Here is a 17995-nt window from a genome sequence, read left to right on the forward strand (position 1 = left end):
GGGTGACCACCAGGATCTGGGGGAACGTTTGTTCACCAGAGCGCCCCAAGGGATGACGAGGTCGAATGGTCACAAAGTCCTGCAAGACTGTTTCAGGCTGGACATAAGGAAGAATTTCTTTACTGTCCGAGCCCCCAAGGTCTGGAACAATCTCCCATCGGAGGTGGTTCAGGCATCTACATTGAACACCTTCAAGAGTAAATTGGATGCTTATCTTGCTGGGATCCTATGACCTCAGCTGATTTCCTGCCCTTTGGGCAGGGGGCTGGACTCGATCTCCCGAGGTCCCTTCCAGCCCTAATGTCTATGAAATCTATGAACATAATTTTAACTGTGCTTTTGTATCCAAATGTAATAAGTATGTTCATATTACAGTTACCACAGTATAGAAGAGATTGTTACTAGGGCTGTGCGAAATGGCACCATTCCATTTTGACTTGCATTTCGGTGGAACAGAGTTTTGTTTTGAATTTCATTTTGATTCAAAACTGCTGTTCCATTGAAACAGTTTTGCTGTTTTGATGCTGTTTCAGCGTTTTGCCCATAGACTATAATGGGGAAGTTTGAAACAGACTATAACTTTGTCATTTCTGGCGTGAATTGGATGCAACTTGCAGGAATGGTGGCCACTTCTGAGGGTATGAAGCCTGCAAAGTTTCAAGGAGATAGGTGCAGGGGTTTGAGGGAAACTGCACCTCAAATCGTGAAAGCAAAACTCATGTCATGTGTATGTGTTAAGCCACAGTCAAAACTGCAGGTATGCTATCCCCTGCTGAGGCCACAAAACCTGCCAAGTTTCAAGGAGGTAGGTGAAGGTGTTCTGGGGAAACTTCACCTCAAGCTGCAGACAAGGAAAACTCGTGACATGGGTGACACTGTGTGTGTTAAGGCTCAGCAGGGTGAAAGCTGCAGGCCTGCTAGCCCCTGCTGAGGCCGTGAAGCCTGCCAGCTGTCAAGGAGATAGGTGCAGGGGCTTCTGGGTTCTGGGCCCCTGCACCTCTAGCTGCTGACCGGCAAAACTGGAACACACAGCTCAGTAACTGACACAAAGGCAGAAAGCAGGGCAGTTCAAACAACGTTGCCTTTTATGCAGTTTTTCCATCCCTCCCCCAGAGCACTGGGATTGGAAGGTACCTCAGGGAAGGAATACTTTCACTGGCCAGCTACACAGTCAATAATGAGAGCACTCCTTCCCGCCTTTTCCCCCTCCCTCTCCTTATTTACTTTCTGTTTCTCTGCAGGCGAGCCCAGCTTGAGCTTCAAAACTCAAAACATTTTGAAAATCTCAAAACGTTTTGACTTGCCTCGTTTTGTTTTGAGACAGTTTCGAAGCTCTCTCTTTTGTTTTGATTTTGCTGTTACGAGCTTGAAATGAGTCAAAATAGCATCGAAATGAAACTGCTGGCGAATTTCGCACAGCCGTAGTTGTTACGAGTATTGCTGCTCTGTCATACTATTAAATATACTGGCCCTACTCCACTATATCCATCAGGTGATCAAAATTTTTACAATGTATGCTATAGGGTGCACTTCTCCATAAACCGCACAAAATAATAGCATGTGAATGGTTACACTACATGTAAAATGACAGTGTGAGAAAGATTTATAAAAGATACGTATTTGAAAAAACAAAGTAACCCCTCCTTATTCACTTATTAAAAAAGAATTATTCACCAAAATGATGAGTTCTTGATTAAAGCGGTAACTGTTCAAACAGTCATGGTTTGCCTTGTTGATACGTGAGAAAATATTGACCCTGTTCTATACTTCTTAATTTGAGATGAACTTGCGGGAAATATAAATAATATAAATAGGTGTATGTGAGAATTGCATCCGAGTTGAATATTTTTTTTAATTTAGTCAGTTTCATGCATATTTTTTTAAGTGTGAAGGTTTATATAGTCCTGCTGAACTATTCTTCAAGCTGTTGAAGTTTACTCTGTAATATGAAATAAGCATACTACAGTTAAATTCCAAAAAATGTTCTTTTCTGGAATTTAAAGCCATTTCATAGTACTATGTTTAATTTCTCTTGCAGAATGCAGGGATCAGTAAGCATGCCCAAGGAACTCCAGTGCCAATAAATACTTAGGGAGAAAGCTGATTTCTATAATACTTAGTACAATACATGAAACTTGGATAAGCAGAAAAATACACATTAGTCATCTTTCCAAAATATTATCATACCTTTTCAAACAGTACTTATCTAACTATTGGCTCCAGTACTCCAAAAGGTGACAAGTTAAAACAAACATTTCATATCAAATAATTATACACTACTGAGATAAGGTTTGAATATGCAGGCCTTATTTTTAGCAGTAGTTAACATGTGTTTAAAAACTGCCATGTTAGAGGAACCTATGACCTAAGAAAGTGCAAACTTTGGAGATAGTGATCAGATCATTTTCTTCTAGCATATAACTTGACAAATTCAACTTTGGAATAAGATGCAATTTCCAAGCAAAGTGGTACCCTTGCCATCACTTGGAATCTTCAGATTAAGATTAGATATCTTTCTGAAATATATGCTTTAATCCAGTTTCTGGAAGAGATCATGCTTTTGGTTGTCCCTTCTGGCCATGGAGACTGCACACCTGTGAATCTTCATTCACTTTTTACAGGCAATAGAAAGTATTGCCTTTTATGTCTGCTTGTACACATGGTGGGAGTTTAGTTCTCCCTAAGTTGAAATGGTGGGTTTTTATTTGGTAGATTTTTAACTGTTGATTAAAATCCCACCGTTTCAATTTGGGGACTTCCATCACTATGACAGAACAGTGATGGCTCAGCTCCCCCTCCCTCCACCCCCTAACCGCGGGTAGGCTCCACCAGAAAGAAAACAAACTGATGACAGGCCCAATCCTTTTTTTCCACCCCCTGGGCTGCGGGGAGGCCTGGTCCTCCCCCCTGCAGCAGTGGCATGCCCCACGTGGCACCTGACTGCTAGCACCCCACCAGAGCAGCCCTAGGGGACACTGCCAACATGGAGGGAAGGACTGGGGACACCCACAGCTCAGGGGCTGTGTGACCCAGTGGCAGGTTGTGTGGGTAGGCTCCGGTGAGAAAAGAAAAAAGTGGCAAAAGGCCTGATTTTTATTTTAATTTTTTTTCTTCACAGAGCCTGCACACCTGTCCCACAGCTGGGGGATGAGCTGCCAGCAGGCCAGTTGGCCCCTGAGCTTGAGGGGGTCCCAGTCCTTCCCTCCATGGTGGCGGCATTCCCCAGGACGGCTCAGGCGGGCTGCTAGCAGGCAGGTGCTGCCTGGGGAGCACCACTGCTGCAGAGGGAAGGACCCCCCCGTCTCCCCACACACACACAGCTTGGGGCCTGCCAGCAGCCCGCCTTCAGGCTGCGGGAGAGGTGGGCAGGCTCTGTGAGGGGGGGAAGATCAGGCCCCTCACCACTTTTTTCTTTTTGTTTTGTCAGTGGAGCCTGCCTGGGTGAGCTGTCACTAGGTCATGCAGCCCCTGAGCTGCAGGGGGGTGTGGTCTTTCCCTCTGAGATGGCATTGCCCCTTGGGACTGCCCAGGTGGGGTGCTAGTGAGCAGGCGTTGCTGCCATGGAGGAACAGTCTGGGCTCCCTCCCACGGCTCAGGGGCCTCTCGGCCCACTGGCAGCTTGCCTCCCAGTCATGTGAGACATGGGCAGGCTCTGCTAGGGGAAGGGGAAAAAAAGGGCCCCTTGCCACTTTTCTCTTTTTTTTCTCGGCTGACCCTGCCTGCATGAGCTGCTGCCAAGTTGCGCATCCCCTGAGCTGTGGGGGGCCTAGTGCTTCCCTCTGTGGCAGCAGCACCCCTTGGGGCCACCCAGGCAGGATGCTAGCAGGCACAGGCAGGTCACAGGCAGCACCTGGCCCAATCCAACAGTGCATGGGGCTCGGGAAGCCCAGGTGTGCTTGGGGAAGCGCAGGCTTGGTGGGCTTTCAGAGCCCCGTGCACCTTCCCCACCAACTTCCCACTGCCTGGAACCACCTGGGTAGGGTTTGCCCCTGGGGCAGTGTGGGAATGCAGCAGGCGGGGGCTGGGTGTGCTGGAGGCCAGAGAAGGTGGTGGGGATGGTGCACTGTGTGCTGAAAGCCTGCCAAGCCCGAGCTTCCCCAAGCACACCTGGGTTTCCAGTGCCCCATGCACCATCCCCCACTGCCTTCTCCAGCTGTATTGTTGCATTTGTTATGCAGCAAACTAAAATACATTGGATGTGTTTTACTTTGCTATATAACAAAGTCACTTAAAGCTAAATACGCCACTGCACATATACAGTGCAAGGAAATTAAAATGAAGTATGCCACCGCAGGTGTAAACAGTGATGCCTTTAAAGCGGTGCAAAAGGGCAATTAAGCCACTTTAAAAGCCAGTTTCATCACATGTTCAAGCATCAGAACACTTGCAACTCTTAAGTAAGAATTACTGGACTCTCATGCTTCAGTCAGTTGTCTGTGGGGATTAGGAGGGAGTTATTTCTCCAACTCATGATTAAGCAAATATTTACTGCTTTGTTTCTTTAATTTTTTGTCTTTTCTTTGATGCATTTGGGAAGGCCACTGCTGAATGCAGGACACTATACAGGAAAGAGTGCTGTTTTGAGATGGGACAGAACTTTTTCAGGTACTTGGCTGGTGTTTCTTGTTCCTATGTTGAGTCAAGATGACTGCCAGATTTGAGAAGGAAGGAATTTTCCTCCAGGCCGGATTGGTGCCAATCTCAGAAATGTTTGCCTTCCTCTGTGGCATCAAATGTGGATTGCATATTGGGATCAGGGGTGTTAAACATATGGCCCATGGGCTGGATCCGGCCTGTGGAACCATCTAGCCTGTTGATTATCTGGCAGACTACTGGCAGTTGGGGGGCATAGCCAGTGGAGCATGGCCTGCCACAAAAATTTGCACTTCCTAGACCCCAATCAACATTGCTTTTGGTGGTATGGGGCAAAAGAGGGCAGATACAGCCCTTGATTGTCCAAATTCTCTTCAATTTCCCTGAACCGTGCTGCGGCCTGTTCCCGGATTCCTGCTGCCCAGCTATTGCTGCTGCTAGCCCTTGGGTGTGCTCTGCTGGTCCTGGCCCTGGATCCATCACAGCTGCTGGTGCCTCCATGGATCTGGTCTAGGAGGAGCTTCTGCAGTCCAGATCCAGCCCAGGGCAAATTTGACCCCCAATATAGATAAAGTGTTGAAAGGAGGGGCAGTTCTTAGTGGCAACTGATGTACAGGAGGACAGACTAGATTACTAGGGCACAGAATAAGACAGTCAGAAGGGACAGGGAAATCCTGGGTTCCAGTCCCAGCTCCCATGACAGTTTGTGCCTTCTGCATTAAAAAGTCATTGAATAAATAGCTTTGAGAGAGAGAAATTAGACCCCCAGTACTCCCCTTGCCAAAGTAATGTGGGACTGTCCAATTTGGCAGCCCATGAGGGATTAATTTTGTACCCTCCCCTCCTCCCCTGCTCCCACCCACCATTACCCTCATTGCTCCAGCTGCAGCAGCCAGGGGCTCCAGGCTCCCCCTCTAGCTTCTACTACTTCCTGTGCCCATCCCAGGGGGTGGGGCAGGGCACAGTGGTGTAGCAGGGAAGCCTGCAGCTGGGGAGTTGCGGATGAAACTGGGGCATCTACAATGCAGTGGGAGCAGCACCCACCAGCTTAGTGCAACAGGGGTTCCATGGCTTGCACTTATGAGGTCTGAACGGTGTGCAGTCCCTGCTGGTGTGGCCTGTGCAGCTTCCAGCCTCTGAGAAATTGGATAGCCCTTCAGTCAGTAGGCTCCCTGGACTGTGCAGTGGTGATGCATAGGGAATGCATGTGGGTGCATGTGTACCCCTTGAGAGCACTGGTGTACCCCAATCAGGTCTTGCTCCCTGCTCAGGCAATAGGAAGAGGGGCAGGTGCCCCCGCTGTGAGCACTGGCCAGGGAGTGAGTGCCGGATGTAGGTCATAGCCGCTTCTGGAAGCCCTGCAGCCACTTCCAGGAGTGCCGCAACCGCTCACCAGTTGGTAAGTTTTGCCACATGGGGGACCCTCCTCCCTCTATCAGCAAGATTAACTTCATGGGGTGGGGGCATGCCCCCTCTGACAAAGATGGCACCAGTCATCCATGGGACTGCGTATGCATTTTTGCATTACATTCAGTGGATAAATAGCATTGAGAACAGGGGTTGGGAGACCAGGGACCAGAACCCAGATCCTTTCCCATCCAGGGCAGTGCTTACCCACTAGACCACAGTCGTGTTCCCGCTTGCTTGCTCTCTTCCAGCCTTATCTTGGATTTAAATAAATACTGTATCCAGAGTACAAACTTCACTGAACTTGAGCTCACTTCATCAGATGCTGTGAAAAGATAAGAGTGATTTGAATGCAAAGGGTGGGAAGGGAGGAGGGAGAAGAAGCGGAGGCAGAAGGAGAGGCAAAGAACTCATAGAAACAGAAGGGTCACAAAAGCTAATCCAGGTAGTGGGGTAAGAATTCATAGACCCTGTTTAAACCAGTCCAGTCTGTGGTTGATTTCTTGTTCTGCAATTTCCCATTCAAGCTGATTCTTAAAATGTCGCTGCCTGAGAACAGCAATCCTGAGGTCAGTGATGGATTGTCCAAGGAAGTTAAAGTGTTCTGTCACAGCCCTTTGTTTCTTTCTTCAGCTGATGTCAGATTGGTGTTCCTTTGTTCTTACACACAGAGATTGCCCCATCTATCTGATGTAGACAGCAGAGGGACAGCATAAGCAGATGTTGGCATATATGACAATGATAGAGCTGCTTGCAGGTGTATGAACCTTGGATGTTGTACTCTGTTATTTGGTTCAGTGATGATGTGTCCCGTACTGACATGGGGGCACAGCAGGCATTTGGGTCCATTTCAACATCTGATGCCTTGGTTAGGATGGGTGTTAGTTAATTTTTTGTTTGAAAAACATCATTTGAGGTTAGGGAGTTGTCTGTAAGCCAGGACAGGTTTGTCCCTCATGGCTATCTTGAGATGGTCATCCTTTTCCAGGAGGGCTTGGAACTAATTAATGATGTGTCCAAGCTGGGGCCTGTAGGTGACAATCAAAGGAATGCCAATTAGGTGACAATCTAGTCTGGTTTCAGACTAACGTGGCTAATTACCTTTCACATCCTCAGCTTCCCAGACTTTGTTCTAGGTACCCAAGTCCTCTAGCTTGCCAAACCTCACTCTTCTTTACAGATTCATTTATTTATTTTTTAATGAAATGCCAAGTAGGAAAGGTAAGCTTGAATGAATCTGATTAATCGATTTGGTCCAATAGTTCATAAAAGGAATAATTTGGCCACCTTAGGTTTACATTGATCAATGTTTTGGAGCACTGTTTCACCTTCCTTTCCTGCTCCTGGTGTGTGAAAGGGTATTGGTCTAAGCATGGGTATAGAGTATATTCCTTTTTATTGAAGAAATAGTAATAAATCTTCTATTTAAGAACTCAAAGCTTTGATAATAGGCAGTTTCCTTTAGTTTTCTGAAGTATTTTTATCTGCTTTTCGGACAGTGAGTAGAATAATTCAGGTATGTGCAAATAGTCAGACACACCCCTTGACAATGTAGTTAAGCCAGATGTTTCCCACATAGAGGCTGACTGGTTGTGCAGGATCTTCTGTTGAGATTATGAAGAAATTTTCTTCATATTTTTCAGTCCATAAGTTTTTCTGGTAGTAATTGCATGTACCTTCAGCCATGACAGTTTTTTGCTTATTGATTCCCTTATATTCAGATAAAGAATGTCATCTGTTTTTAAGTGCAGTTATTCATCCTGTTTGTGAGATTCAGGACACTTCAGCAATTTGATGTATGCCTTTCCCTATATAGGGAGTGTGAAAACCATGGCCACCCCGTAGATGGCAGAAGATAGTTAAATTCTTAATCTCATCTGAACTCTTTCACAGTTTCATAGATGTTGGAGGCTGGAAGGGACCTTACAGATCATCAGGTCCAGCCCCCTGCACTTGGGCAGGAAAGACTGCTGGGATCAGATGGCCCCAGCAAGATGGGCATCAAGATGCTTTTTGAAGATTGCCAGGGTGGGTGACTGTATCACCTCTGTGGGGAGCCTGTTCCAGGCCCTTGACTCTCAACTTAAAAAGTTTTTCCTTATGTCTAGCCTGAAGCAATCTTCAGTCAGTTTGTTCCCATTATTTTTAGTCTTCTTCTCAGGGGCCTTGGTGAATAGATGCCCCCCAGTCTTGAAGTACACCCCTGATATACTTATAGGCTGCCACCAAGTCTCCTCTCAGTTTTCTTTTCTCCAGGCTGAACAGTCCCAAGTCTTTCAGCCTCTCGACCTGATCTCTAGGCCTCTAATATGTGCGTGGCCCTCCTTTGGACTCTCTTGAGCTTCTCCACATTCTTCTTGAAGTGTAGCACCCAGAACTGGATGCAGTCTCATCAAGGCTGAGTAGAGCAGGAGGATGCCATTCTTAGCTGTGCTCGAGATGCCTTGGTAGATACTTGCCAGTGTTTGACTAGTTCTGCCATCTACAGCATCATGTTGGTGGCTCATGTTCATTTTGTTGTTTACAAACACCCAGGTCTCATTCAGATGTGATGCTGGCAAGCATAGCACTGCCAAGCCTGTAAGTGTTGTGGATTATTTCTCCTCAGATGGAACATTGTACCTTTCTCCGTTTGAAATGACATCAGGCTGAGGTCCACCTATATTGCCAGCCTGTCTTCAAGCATGACCACACTCTCTCATAGTTTGGTGTTGTCATTGAAATTTGCCACTTCCCTCTTAATACTGGAATCCAAATTGTTGATGAACATGTTGAAAAGCACTGGTCTGAGTACTGAACCCTGAGGGATGCCACTGGTCACCTTCTGCCATGATGACTCAGTTCCATCAAACAATGCTCTGTGGGTGCTAGCACAAGAGCCAGTTACCTAGCCACCAGAGAGTAAAGTAGTCGAGGCTGCATTTTCCCAATTTTACTGTGAGGACATTGTGGAAGACCAGGTCAAAGGCCTTTTTGAAGTCCAAGTATATGATATCAAACTCATTTCCCCTATCCAGGTGGTGAGTTAACTGATCATTAAAGGAAATGAGGTTGGTCTAACATGAGCTGCCTATAATGAAGCCATGTTGGCTATCCTTCAGAATACTGCCTTCTGTTAGTCTGTCTGTAAAGTTGATTACAGACAGTTGATTAAATGCAGCCAACATTGAGCATGACTATAGAAGATATGGTCCACTTGGAGTAAACATGCTGCTGGAAACTTTGTGTGTGTGTGTGTGTGTGTGTGTCCCTTAAAAAATAAATAAGGGCAATTGCTCTCCCAAGAGGGAGTAAACACCAGGCCTGGAGGTACTCCAGTACCAGGCCAACACTTGGAGAGGCTGGAACAAGCTCTGACACCCTCCCCCAGTGCCAGAAATGCTGATTGGAACCTACCACAAGATAGGTTAATATAGCCTATCTGAATAAGATATATAGTTGTGCCCATTAAGCACAGTCCTTTTCACTGCCAACTCTTTCATGTCATGGTGAGCCACAACATTGCATGCCAAAGCTCCCTGTGTCGGCCCCTCCCTTAGCTTGGCACATATGATAAGTGTGGTCCCGCCCTCCGAGAGGTGAAGCCCCAGACCGGGTTGCCGTGGTGTATCTGTGCCCTGTGCCTCATCTGTGTATACATTTTTGGAGTATCCCAGGACTTGTGGCAAAAACACTCAGTTCCAGTCATAAGTGGAGGCTAATTAGCACATAGATCCTTTTTTTGGGGGGACGGCGGGGGGGCTGAGAGTAATGAGAGAAGAAAGGGGCTGCTAAGGGAAAAAGTTATGCGGAAGCAGAAAGCAAAGGACTACCTGACCCCCCTTATTAATTTTCCCTGCTGTAGCAGTCGGAGGAGCACAAATTTAAGGCAAACAGCTAATAATTAGATTTTATACCTGGAAAATTATAACAGATTTATACATTTTCCATATATAGCACCTAATTACTGGGGGTCATCTTATAATCAGGGTATAATTTAGTATATAAATTAAGGGTATTTTTCATTCAAATACAGGATCTCTGCTGATGGGATTAGCAAATTCACAAATATTTGATGCCCCAGAGAGGTCTCATTGAAGTGATTTTACTTTCACAGTAAAAGATGAAGTAAGCTGCAGGATAAAGTTTGGCAACGTAGCTTCTCACTGAAAAGCGGAATTCAAAGGGTGGTATTTTAAATACTTAATTAGAATAAATCTGTTGGAGAGGAAATGAACAGAACAAATTAAAGCACTTTTTATTTAAAGTGAGCAAAAAGTATGGTTTCCCTTATAAATGTGAGAATGTATTCCATACAGTTCTCTTTACTGTGATTTTTGGATTCATATTGTTTTGCAGCAAGGTATACAAATATTTCACCAAATATTAGCTGTCTTCTACCTAAAACAGTCTGCCCTCTGTTGTTAGCAGATTGACTGTAATACTGCTGCAATACCTAGCCTGCTGTGGTGTGGTCTGATAGATAGGTTACCTAGAAAAAATATATATATGTTTTTGACCCAGACAAAATAATTATTGATAAAATGTATTTAGTAACCTATTACAATGGTAAATGAAAGGGGAAAATGATAAACTTGGCAGATTTACAACAATTTAACCATCAGTTATCAGAAATAATAAACTAATTTCAGAAAATTATTGAACAATGTTGTCCTCTTTTATTTAAAAAAATCTTTCATTAGACTGACCACAGAAGCTACCTTGCTTCATTTTCAAATATAATCACAACAAACTGTAGTAAAGCAAATATAATTTTGTCAGGATAGCAGAGATATAATAGCAAATAAAAACAAAAAAATAGGTAAGTGGAAAAGGTTATTTAGGAAAGTGTTACAAAGATTCAAAATTTAAAAGCATTTTTGTTAATTTTTTTTTAAAAAATGACAAGAATTGTTCTCATTTTAATTTCTTAAGCTTTGATCCTTGAAATGTGCTTAGTTTTAATACATGAACACCTCTGCTTATATTACTTTTATTAATAACAGTAATAATAATAACAAAAATATCTATGTATATATTTTCAGAATGGGGGTATTAGTGTGTCTGTTCTTGGTATGAAATATTTTGAGTTATGCTCTTGTTTACTGTGTGTGGCAGGGGTTGAGGGAATAAAGGAGGTAGTAAGATGTGCCTTTTATAACTAGAGTTTTCTTTTTGGTGCCAATAATTAGTTATTTTAACAAACTAGAACTAAAACATGAGACAGAGCCATATGTGAGAACTTCTTAATGCAAAATGCAAAAACCTGCTTTTGGTTAATATGGTTTGCCACGTATAGGAAGTATGAAGGGTGGAGGAGCCACAATCCAGTGCGGTTAAAGGTTGTGGAGAATGTGGAAACTGCTTTTTTAAACAAATTTCCAATTACCATAATACAAGCCCCTCCTGGCCCAGAAGTCAAGGTGGAGATAATTGTGTTTACCAAACACATATACAAAAATATTGTCTAAGAGCTCCGAGGCTACACAGCAAAAGAGACACCAATACAACAAAATATAATACATTATTATGTATTACATTGTAAAATACTGCTATAAAAAGGTGAAGGAAAGCCATTGGAAATAAGTGTCACAGCAAAGAGTAAACTTCCAGTGCTTTTGCATCTGTCTGTGTCTTCTTGCCTAGAGAATGTTCTTGAATGTCATAACTTTTATATTGAGAAAATAAACAACATTAAGAATAGGATAAACCACTTAGGTCTTCAGGTCTCCTTTTCTAAATGGATGCTTAAGATCTGGTTAATTTTTCACAATGCCAAGCTAGGATTTGCCAGACTTTATGTTTGATCTTGTATCCCACCCACTATGTCTCAAATCATTTTATGATTGCAAAAATATACATATAATATTTATTATTTACCAGTGTTACACTTCTTTAATTATAATTCAACTGTACCTCTCTAAAATTTCTAGCATTTATTTACCACTTCACCTTTTCAGAGCAATAATAGCATAAATTAACCCTTATGATATGCCTGTGGCAGTGGTGGGTAATTATTTTGGGTGGAGGGCTGCTTACCAAGTTTTGGCAAGCTGTCGAGGGCCTCATGGGTAGCCCTGCCCCTTCACAGGTGCCCTGCCCCCTGGTTGCCATCTTACAACTGGAAGTCCCTCCCCCAATCCCTCCCCTTGCCCCCTGAAGTACTCCTTTCAGCAAGGGGACTTGCCATCTCAGAATCAGAAAAATGCCAAATTATATTCTAAAAAGCAAACATCTACAACATTCATTAATTGATTTAAAATATATTTTTGTCTTTTTGTGTTTGTATAGTATACGCAGAGGTGATTGTATATAATCGCTTAAAATGAAGTCTCACTCTTGTATATCGTAGAGGGTATAGGTTTGTGGGGGACTGAGGATGTGTGGCTGTGGTGTTTGGTTGGGTATGGGGTTTATGGGAGGTTGTGTGTGGGGGGAGGGTGGCTGGGAGGTGTGGGTGTGGGGTGTGCATCTGTGGCAGTGGGGGTTGCATGTGTATGGTGGGGTGTGTGTGTGGATCTCACTCTACGAACATACACACATACTCTGTCCCTCCTTACACACACACACACACACACACACTCTGCCCCTCCTTACACACACACACACACACACACTGGGGTACCAGTGTGGCCCCATGCTCTCCAGCCGTGCAGCCGGGAGCTGTGCAGGTGCATGTATATGGTGGGGTGTGCATGTGGGACTTGTCCTACGAACACACACACACACACACACACACACACACGCTGCCCCTCCCTACAATCCTCTCTCCCCCCGCCCCCTCGATACTGGCATAGCCCTGTGCTCCTGCAGTCCATTGATGCAATTGGGAGCCACTTGGTGCTGGAGCAGTGTGAGGGCAGGGAATTGGCTGGAGGTGGGGTGGGACTGGGCTGCTTGGTCCTGCTGGCTCCCCCTGGGTCCTACTGCCCCTGGCTCCTTTCATCTTTGACAGGCAGCCAGGAACAAATAAATACTAATTTACTAAATTTTTTAGGGGACCTGTGGGCTGGATAGAATGGCCCAGCAGGCTGGATTTGGCCTGTGGGCCAGAATTTACCTACCCCTGGTCTGTGGGTATGCAATGTACAAATTATCTCTGCTGCATAGATGCAGGAAGGGAGGTTAAGATCAATAATCTGATTTTTAGGTCAATGTGTAATACATCCTTGAGAGATGTAAATATCAGTGGAACTGCTACTTGTCAGCAAGTTAAAATTCAGGGTATAACATGTTAAGGACCACTGAGGGTGTGAATGTCCAAAGTGAGATTAGAATGTTGAAGTTCATGACTCCAATCCCATTCACAGGAGAGTAGAACAATTTTCAGGAATGTGCAGTTTTCCATAAACTGCACAGTGGTTGTTGAACAATCCTAAACAATGCATCTTCCATTTCCAAATACAATAGACAATTCTAATTGGTAACTTCTTAATGTTAATGTTATCCATGTTCTTGAGTTTTGTATTCAACTGAAGTTAGCTATTTTTTATATATTTCTGAATTGTAATATTCATCTAGAATATCTATTTTCTATATTTCATATGTAAGAAACCCAAAGCTGATCATTAAGTGGCTTTCTACTGTTCTAATTGTACCATTTTTTCTTTAGGGTTGAAGACTTACCTGATATCTGGTCAGAAAGTCAAGGAGCCCCATTGCAGTTGTGCACAAGCATTGCTTTCTGGCCTGGAGTCAGGGGATGGTACCAAGGTACAGGCAGCGCCATCAGTTGAGAGCATTGGTGACATAACAAAGACTCTCAGGCACTCACAAAAAACAAAGGTTAGTCCATTAAAAAAAAAAATTGAAAAAAATATTTGAAAAATCCTAGTCATCTAACAAAGTTATTGGCCAGGTTTTTGGAAGAGTTGCTGCTTGTTTGCTTGTTTATTTTTATATACAACTGGGGACCTACCAAAATCAAGGAAGCAGGCAGGCAATTTTGTGGCCTGATTGCGGTGCCTGCAACCATTTTCATGGTTTTTCACAGCAAGGCCCACCCATGCTGCTGAATGGCTGTGTACCCCTAGTGGAGACCCCACCCCTCACTGATGATTGGCCATGAGGGCTGCCATTCATGTGGTTCCACCCCCCTCCACTGATTGGGCAGTCCTCTTGGTCAGTCAGCCATAGAGGTTGGAGGTCGCAACCACCATCTTGGCTCCCTTTCTGTGTGTCAGTGGCTGTGAGAACTGCTGGCGTCTACTGGTAGCCAACATATTTTCAGTAAGTTTGTTCCCCCCACCCCCCACCAATTCTGCTGAAAATCGTGGAGTATGCCACTTTTCACAAAAACCACCTCAAATTGTGGCTTCCATGAAAAAAAAATCATGTTTTGAGTAAGTTCTTATATATAACATAATTTATGACTAAAAAAGGACCAAATAAAAAGCAAAATGAAACATCAGCAGGGATCCTTGTTTTCCCTTTTAAAAAATCATGAATTCTCTGATTAAAAACTCACAAATTCTCTAATAAAACCCCCCAAATCCATGATTAAAATAAAAGGCCTCACTCATAGCCCCCGCAGCCTTGCTGGTACCCCTCACCCTGCTCCCCCTGGCCCTGGCAGGAGGTGGTGTCTGTTGCAGAGAAGCGGAGCCCACCTCTCCCCTGCTGCGGGCTCAGGTGGGAGGGACGACTCTCCACTGCAACGTGCACTCCTGGGGAAAGGGGGCTATCTGCACCCCCCAGATATGTGTGCAGAGCAGGAGTGAGAGTGAGCATGGGTTGCAGGCTCTAGCTCCCAATCTGCTGCCCTCCCCCAGGGGCTCCACAGCCCAGTGGGCTCAACCTGGCATGCCAGGGAACAGCAGGCACACAGTAAAGCTGCTTGCTGTGCTACCTTGCAGTTAAGGCAATGGCATGAGGTTGTGCCCCTCACTGCTGCCATGCAGTTGGGATGTATCGCCAGGGCAATGTCAGTTTCTTCCCTCCCTCCCCCCCCGCCACACTTACCTACAGGAGCTGCTTTTCTAGGCTGCCTGGAGCCATGTGAATGTATGTGCACATGGTGCGCCCTGCCTGACCGCCCTCCTCCTGCTCCCTCTAACCCCCTACAGGCTGGAACTCTGCCAGCCTGCAGAGGGCTTGCTGCAAAACTGTAAAATTTGTGGGTTTTTCTGCTAAAATGAGAAATCCACCTTTTACTCCAATAAGGAGGGAAATCCTCATTTTATTCTGTTTTTCCATGGGAAATGGAAAACCTGGATCCCTGAACATCGGTCATCTAATTACCAGACAGGTAGTATTCAGTTTGTATGGTTAGCTTTAAAATATGCTACTGACCCAGTTGTGTTGTGCTACTGTCTGCAAGTAAAGATGGTCAGAGAAGCCCAAATTAAATGGAGCAAAAACTGAAGCTGCTTCACTTGCGAGGAGATGAGAAAATGCTAATCGGGGCAGCTAAACTTTCCGAGTACTTAACTGACAATGAGAGTATGGTAAAAAGAAACAGGGCTAAGCTGATCCATAAGAATGAGCTTCAAGTCTTAGGGAAAGTACTTGTGCCTAGTTGCTATCAGACTCTGCAATGAAGTCTCATTTTGGGAGAAAAGTGTACCAGTGTTAGGGACTTGCTGGTACTTGAAATTGGTTGAAGATTCATTTTTATTATTTCACATCAAAGTGATTTGCATCCACAAACAGAATTTTTTTGTTAAGAATTATACTTTGCAGATAAATGCACATTAAAAAAAAAAGATAAGTGGATGCATCCCCATCCTGGAACAGTTGCTGGACCCCTTCAAAGTCTGTCCAAAGCCCACACTGCCTTGTTTGCTACCTGGGTTGTCTTGGTTACCTCCACTCCATCTAATATTCTGGGGTCACTGTTACTGGATACTTAAATTTTGACATGCTTGCTTAGAAACATTACAGTTCTGTGAAAATGCAGTGAGATTAAGTCAGTTTACCTTAGTCATGAGATAACTGTGCTTTGTGTATGCACTACTTACACAACAGTTGTTGGGTATCACTTAATTTACAATATCCACAAGCAGTTTCAAGCATAAGACATTCCCTTACTCTCTTTTGAATGTGTTACTTGTCAGTTCTCTGGTCAAAGGCTAATTGTGATTGGAGATAGGATAGATTTGTTCAGCAGTTTTCAACTACAATCAGGGTATTCAAACAGTGATAATTCTCTCCTTTAAAAAAAACCAAAAAGGCAAGCAATTGATTTTTTTTTTTTTTTTTTTTGCCAGCCAGACCCTAGTAGGCTTTAGAGTTTAAACACACACAGAGATACACATGTACACACACACACACAACAATTTAACTACTCCTGCTGCTACTGCAAGCACAGGGGGTAAGGGGTAGTGGGGAAGGCTGTAGGTTCCCTACTACCACCCTATGCTCACCTGCACATCTTGCCAGGCACATTCCCTTTCCTCACAAATGAGCCATTCTGGCTTTAAGGCAGGTGACAGCTCAGCTTCAGCCCCAAGCCTGAGGCCAAAGCCAGAGCTGAGCTACCACCTGCCCCAGTCTGGTACCCAAATACAAAATGAGGCTTCCATCTTCCCTCCCCTCCCCTCCCCTCCCTCATGCTGATTGGGATAAATCCCTCATCTTGGTTTCGAGTAAATACAATATGTATTTTGGCAATCGCCATATTTGGCGGTCTTATTCTTTTGCTATTATTAGAAATCATAATCTACTGTAGAAGCGTTATAATCACCAAAGACTTAAATTAGTATGTGGTTATGCCTGCTCTGTTGTTCTGGGAAAAACATTAATTTATTATTCATTGTGTCTGGCCCACACACTGGCTGGTTATTTGTGAATATCTAGAATAAGTAATTACAACCATGGCACTGACTTGTCTATGTACATACACTGCAGATAAACTTCTTTCTGTTTGCAAAAGATTATGCTCCCCTTTTGTGGTTTTCTCTTCTAATCTAGCCCCAGGCACTGACTGTTTGTGAGGATTTCAGTTGGTTATTAGCAAGAGTAAGTAGAGGGTGTTACTTTTTAAAATTTCAGCATTAACAAATTTCAGTTGATAAGCTTTATTGTCTAACAATCTTGGAGGGGATAGGGCTTGTTGGTCTGTTTGTAATAATCTCTTTTACAGCCTTTGACATTGTATCTATAATATTGATATAGAAACATCCAAGATAATTAGAACATCCTGAAAATAGGTTAACGCAGGCCCTGAAGTGGGCATGTGATGCAACGAAAATGAGTGGACCCAAGAAGAAAGATTTCCAAAAATTTTGAAACCTCTCCTGTGTCCACAGTAACACATCCTAATTCTCAATAGCAGTCCTTATTCTTAAAATGAGAAACATGAGATTTTGTATTCCAAAGTGTGTTTAATATTAACTGTTAGAACTTGATAACTTTGATTTCCACATAAACATCCATATAAACTTGAAATAAACTGTCTTGAATGTTGCTAAATTTTGGCCTTAATGGCATCCACAGTCTAATTTTACTGTGTGGAAAACTTATTTCCTTTTTTAACCAATCTTGAAATTCCAATTTCATTTAATGTCTCTTTCTTGTAAGATGAGAATACAACTTCTGATTTGTCTTCTCTGAAATATAAATCTTTTTTTTTACTTTTGTCGTGTCATTTTTTCTGTCCCCAAAGTTATCTTCTTTCTGAAGTAAATAATCCAGTCATTTCTGTCTCCAGGTTTTTTCCATTCTCTAATAATTCTCATAATTATTAGGGACCTTCTCATCGAAGCTTTGCTCTTAAGAAATGAACTCCGATGAACAGGCCACTACATCTGGATATCTGAGAACCACCTCCCTCGGCAGATTCTCTTCTCCCAGCTCTCCATTGGCCAATGCTCAAAGGCAGCCAAAGGAAACAGTACGAAGACATGCTCACGGTCAAGCACGGAGACATCAACACCAATGGCTGGGAGGAGCAACCTGCTGACCATTCGGCATGGCACTACCTGGTCCACCAAGGCGTGTGCTACTTCAAGGGCCAATGACTTGGTACTGAGGCAGAATGGCAGTGATGGAGGAAGGAGAAGGAGACCAACCTAGG

General features: G+C 44.0%; 1 protein-coding gene across 1 annotated transcript in view; it reads left to right on the forward strand.

Annotated features, from left to right (window-relative positions):
- The window catches only part of ADCY9 (adenylate cyclase 9), a 192217-nt gene that overhangs the window by 100628 nt on the left and 73594 nt on the right, over positions 1–17995 (forward strand). Inside the window, exon 2 of the mRNA XM_019540007.1 lies at positions 13592–13764. Within this exon, the coding sequence (XP_019395552.1) occupies positions 13592–13764 (173 nt within the window). The remainder of the gene's footprint in view (positions 1–13591; positions 13765–17995) is intronic.

Source organism: Crocodylus porosus, unplaced genomic scaffold, assembly GCF_001723895.1.
Source record: "Crocodylus porosus isolate Cpor-Errol unplaced genomic scaffold, CroPor_comp1, whole genome shotgun sequence".
NCBI lineage: Eukaryota > Metazoa > Chordata > Crocodylia > Crocodylidae > Crocodylus > Crocodylus porosus.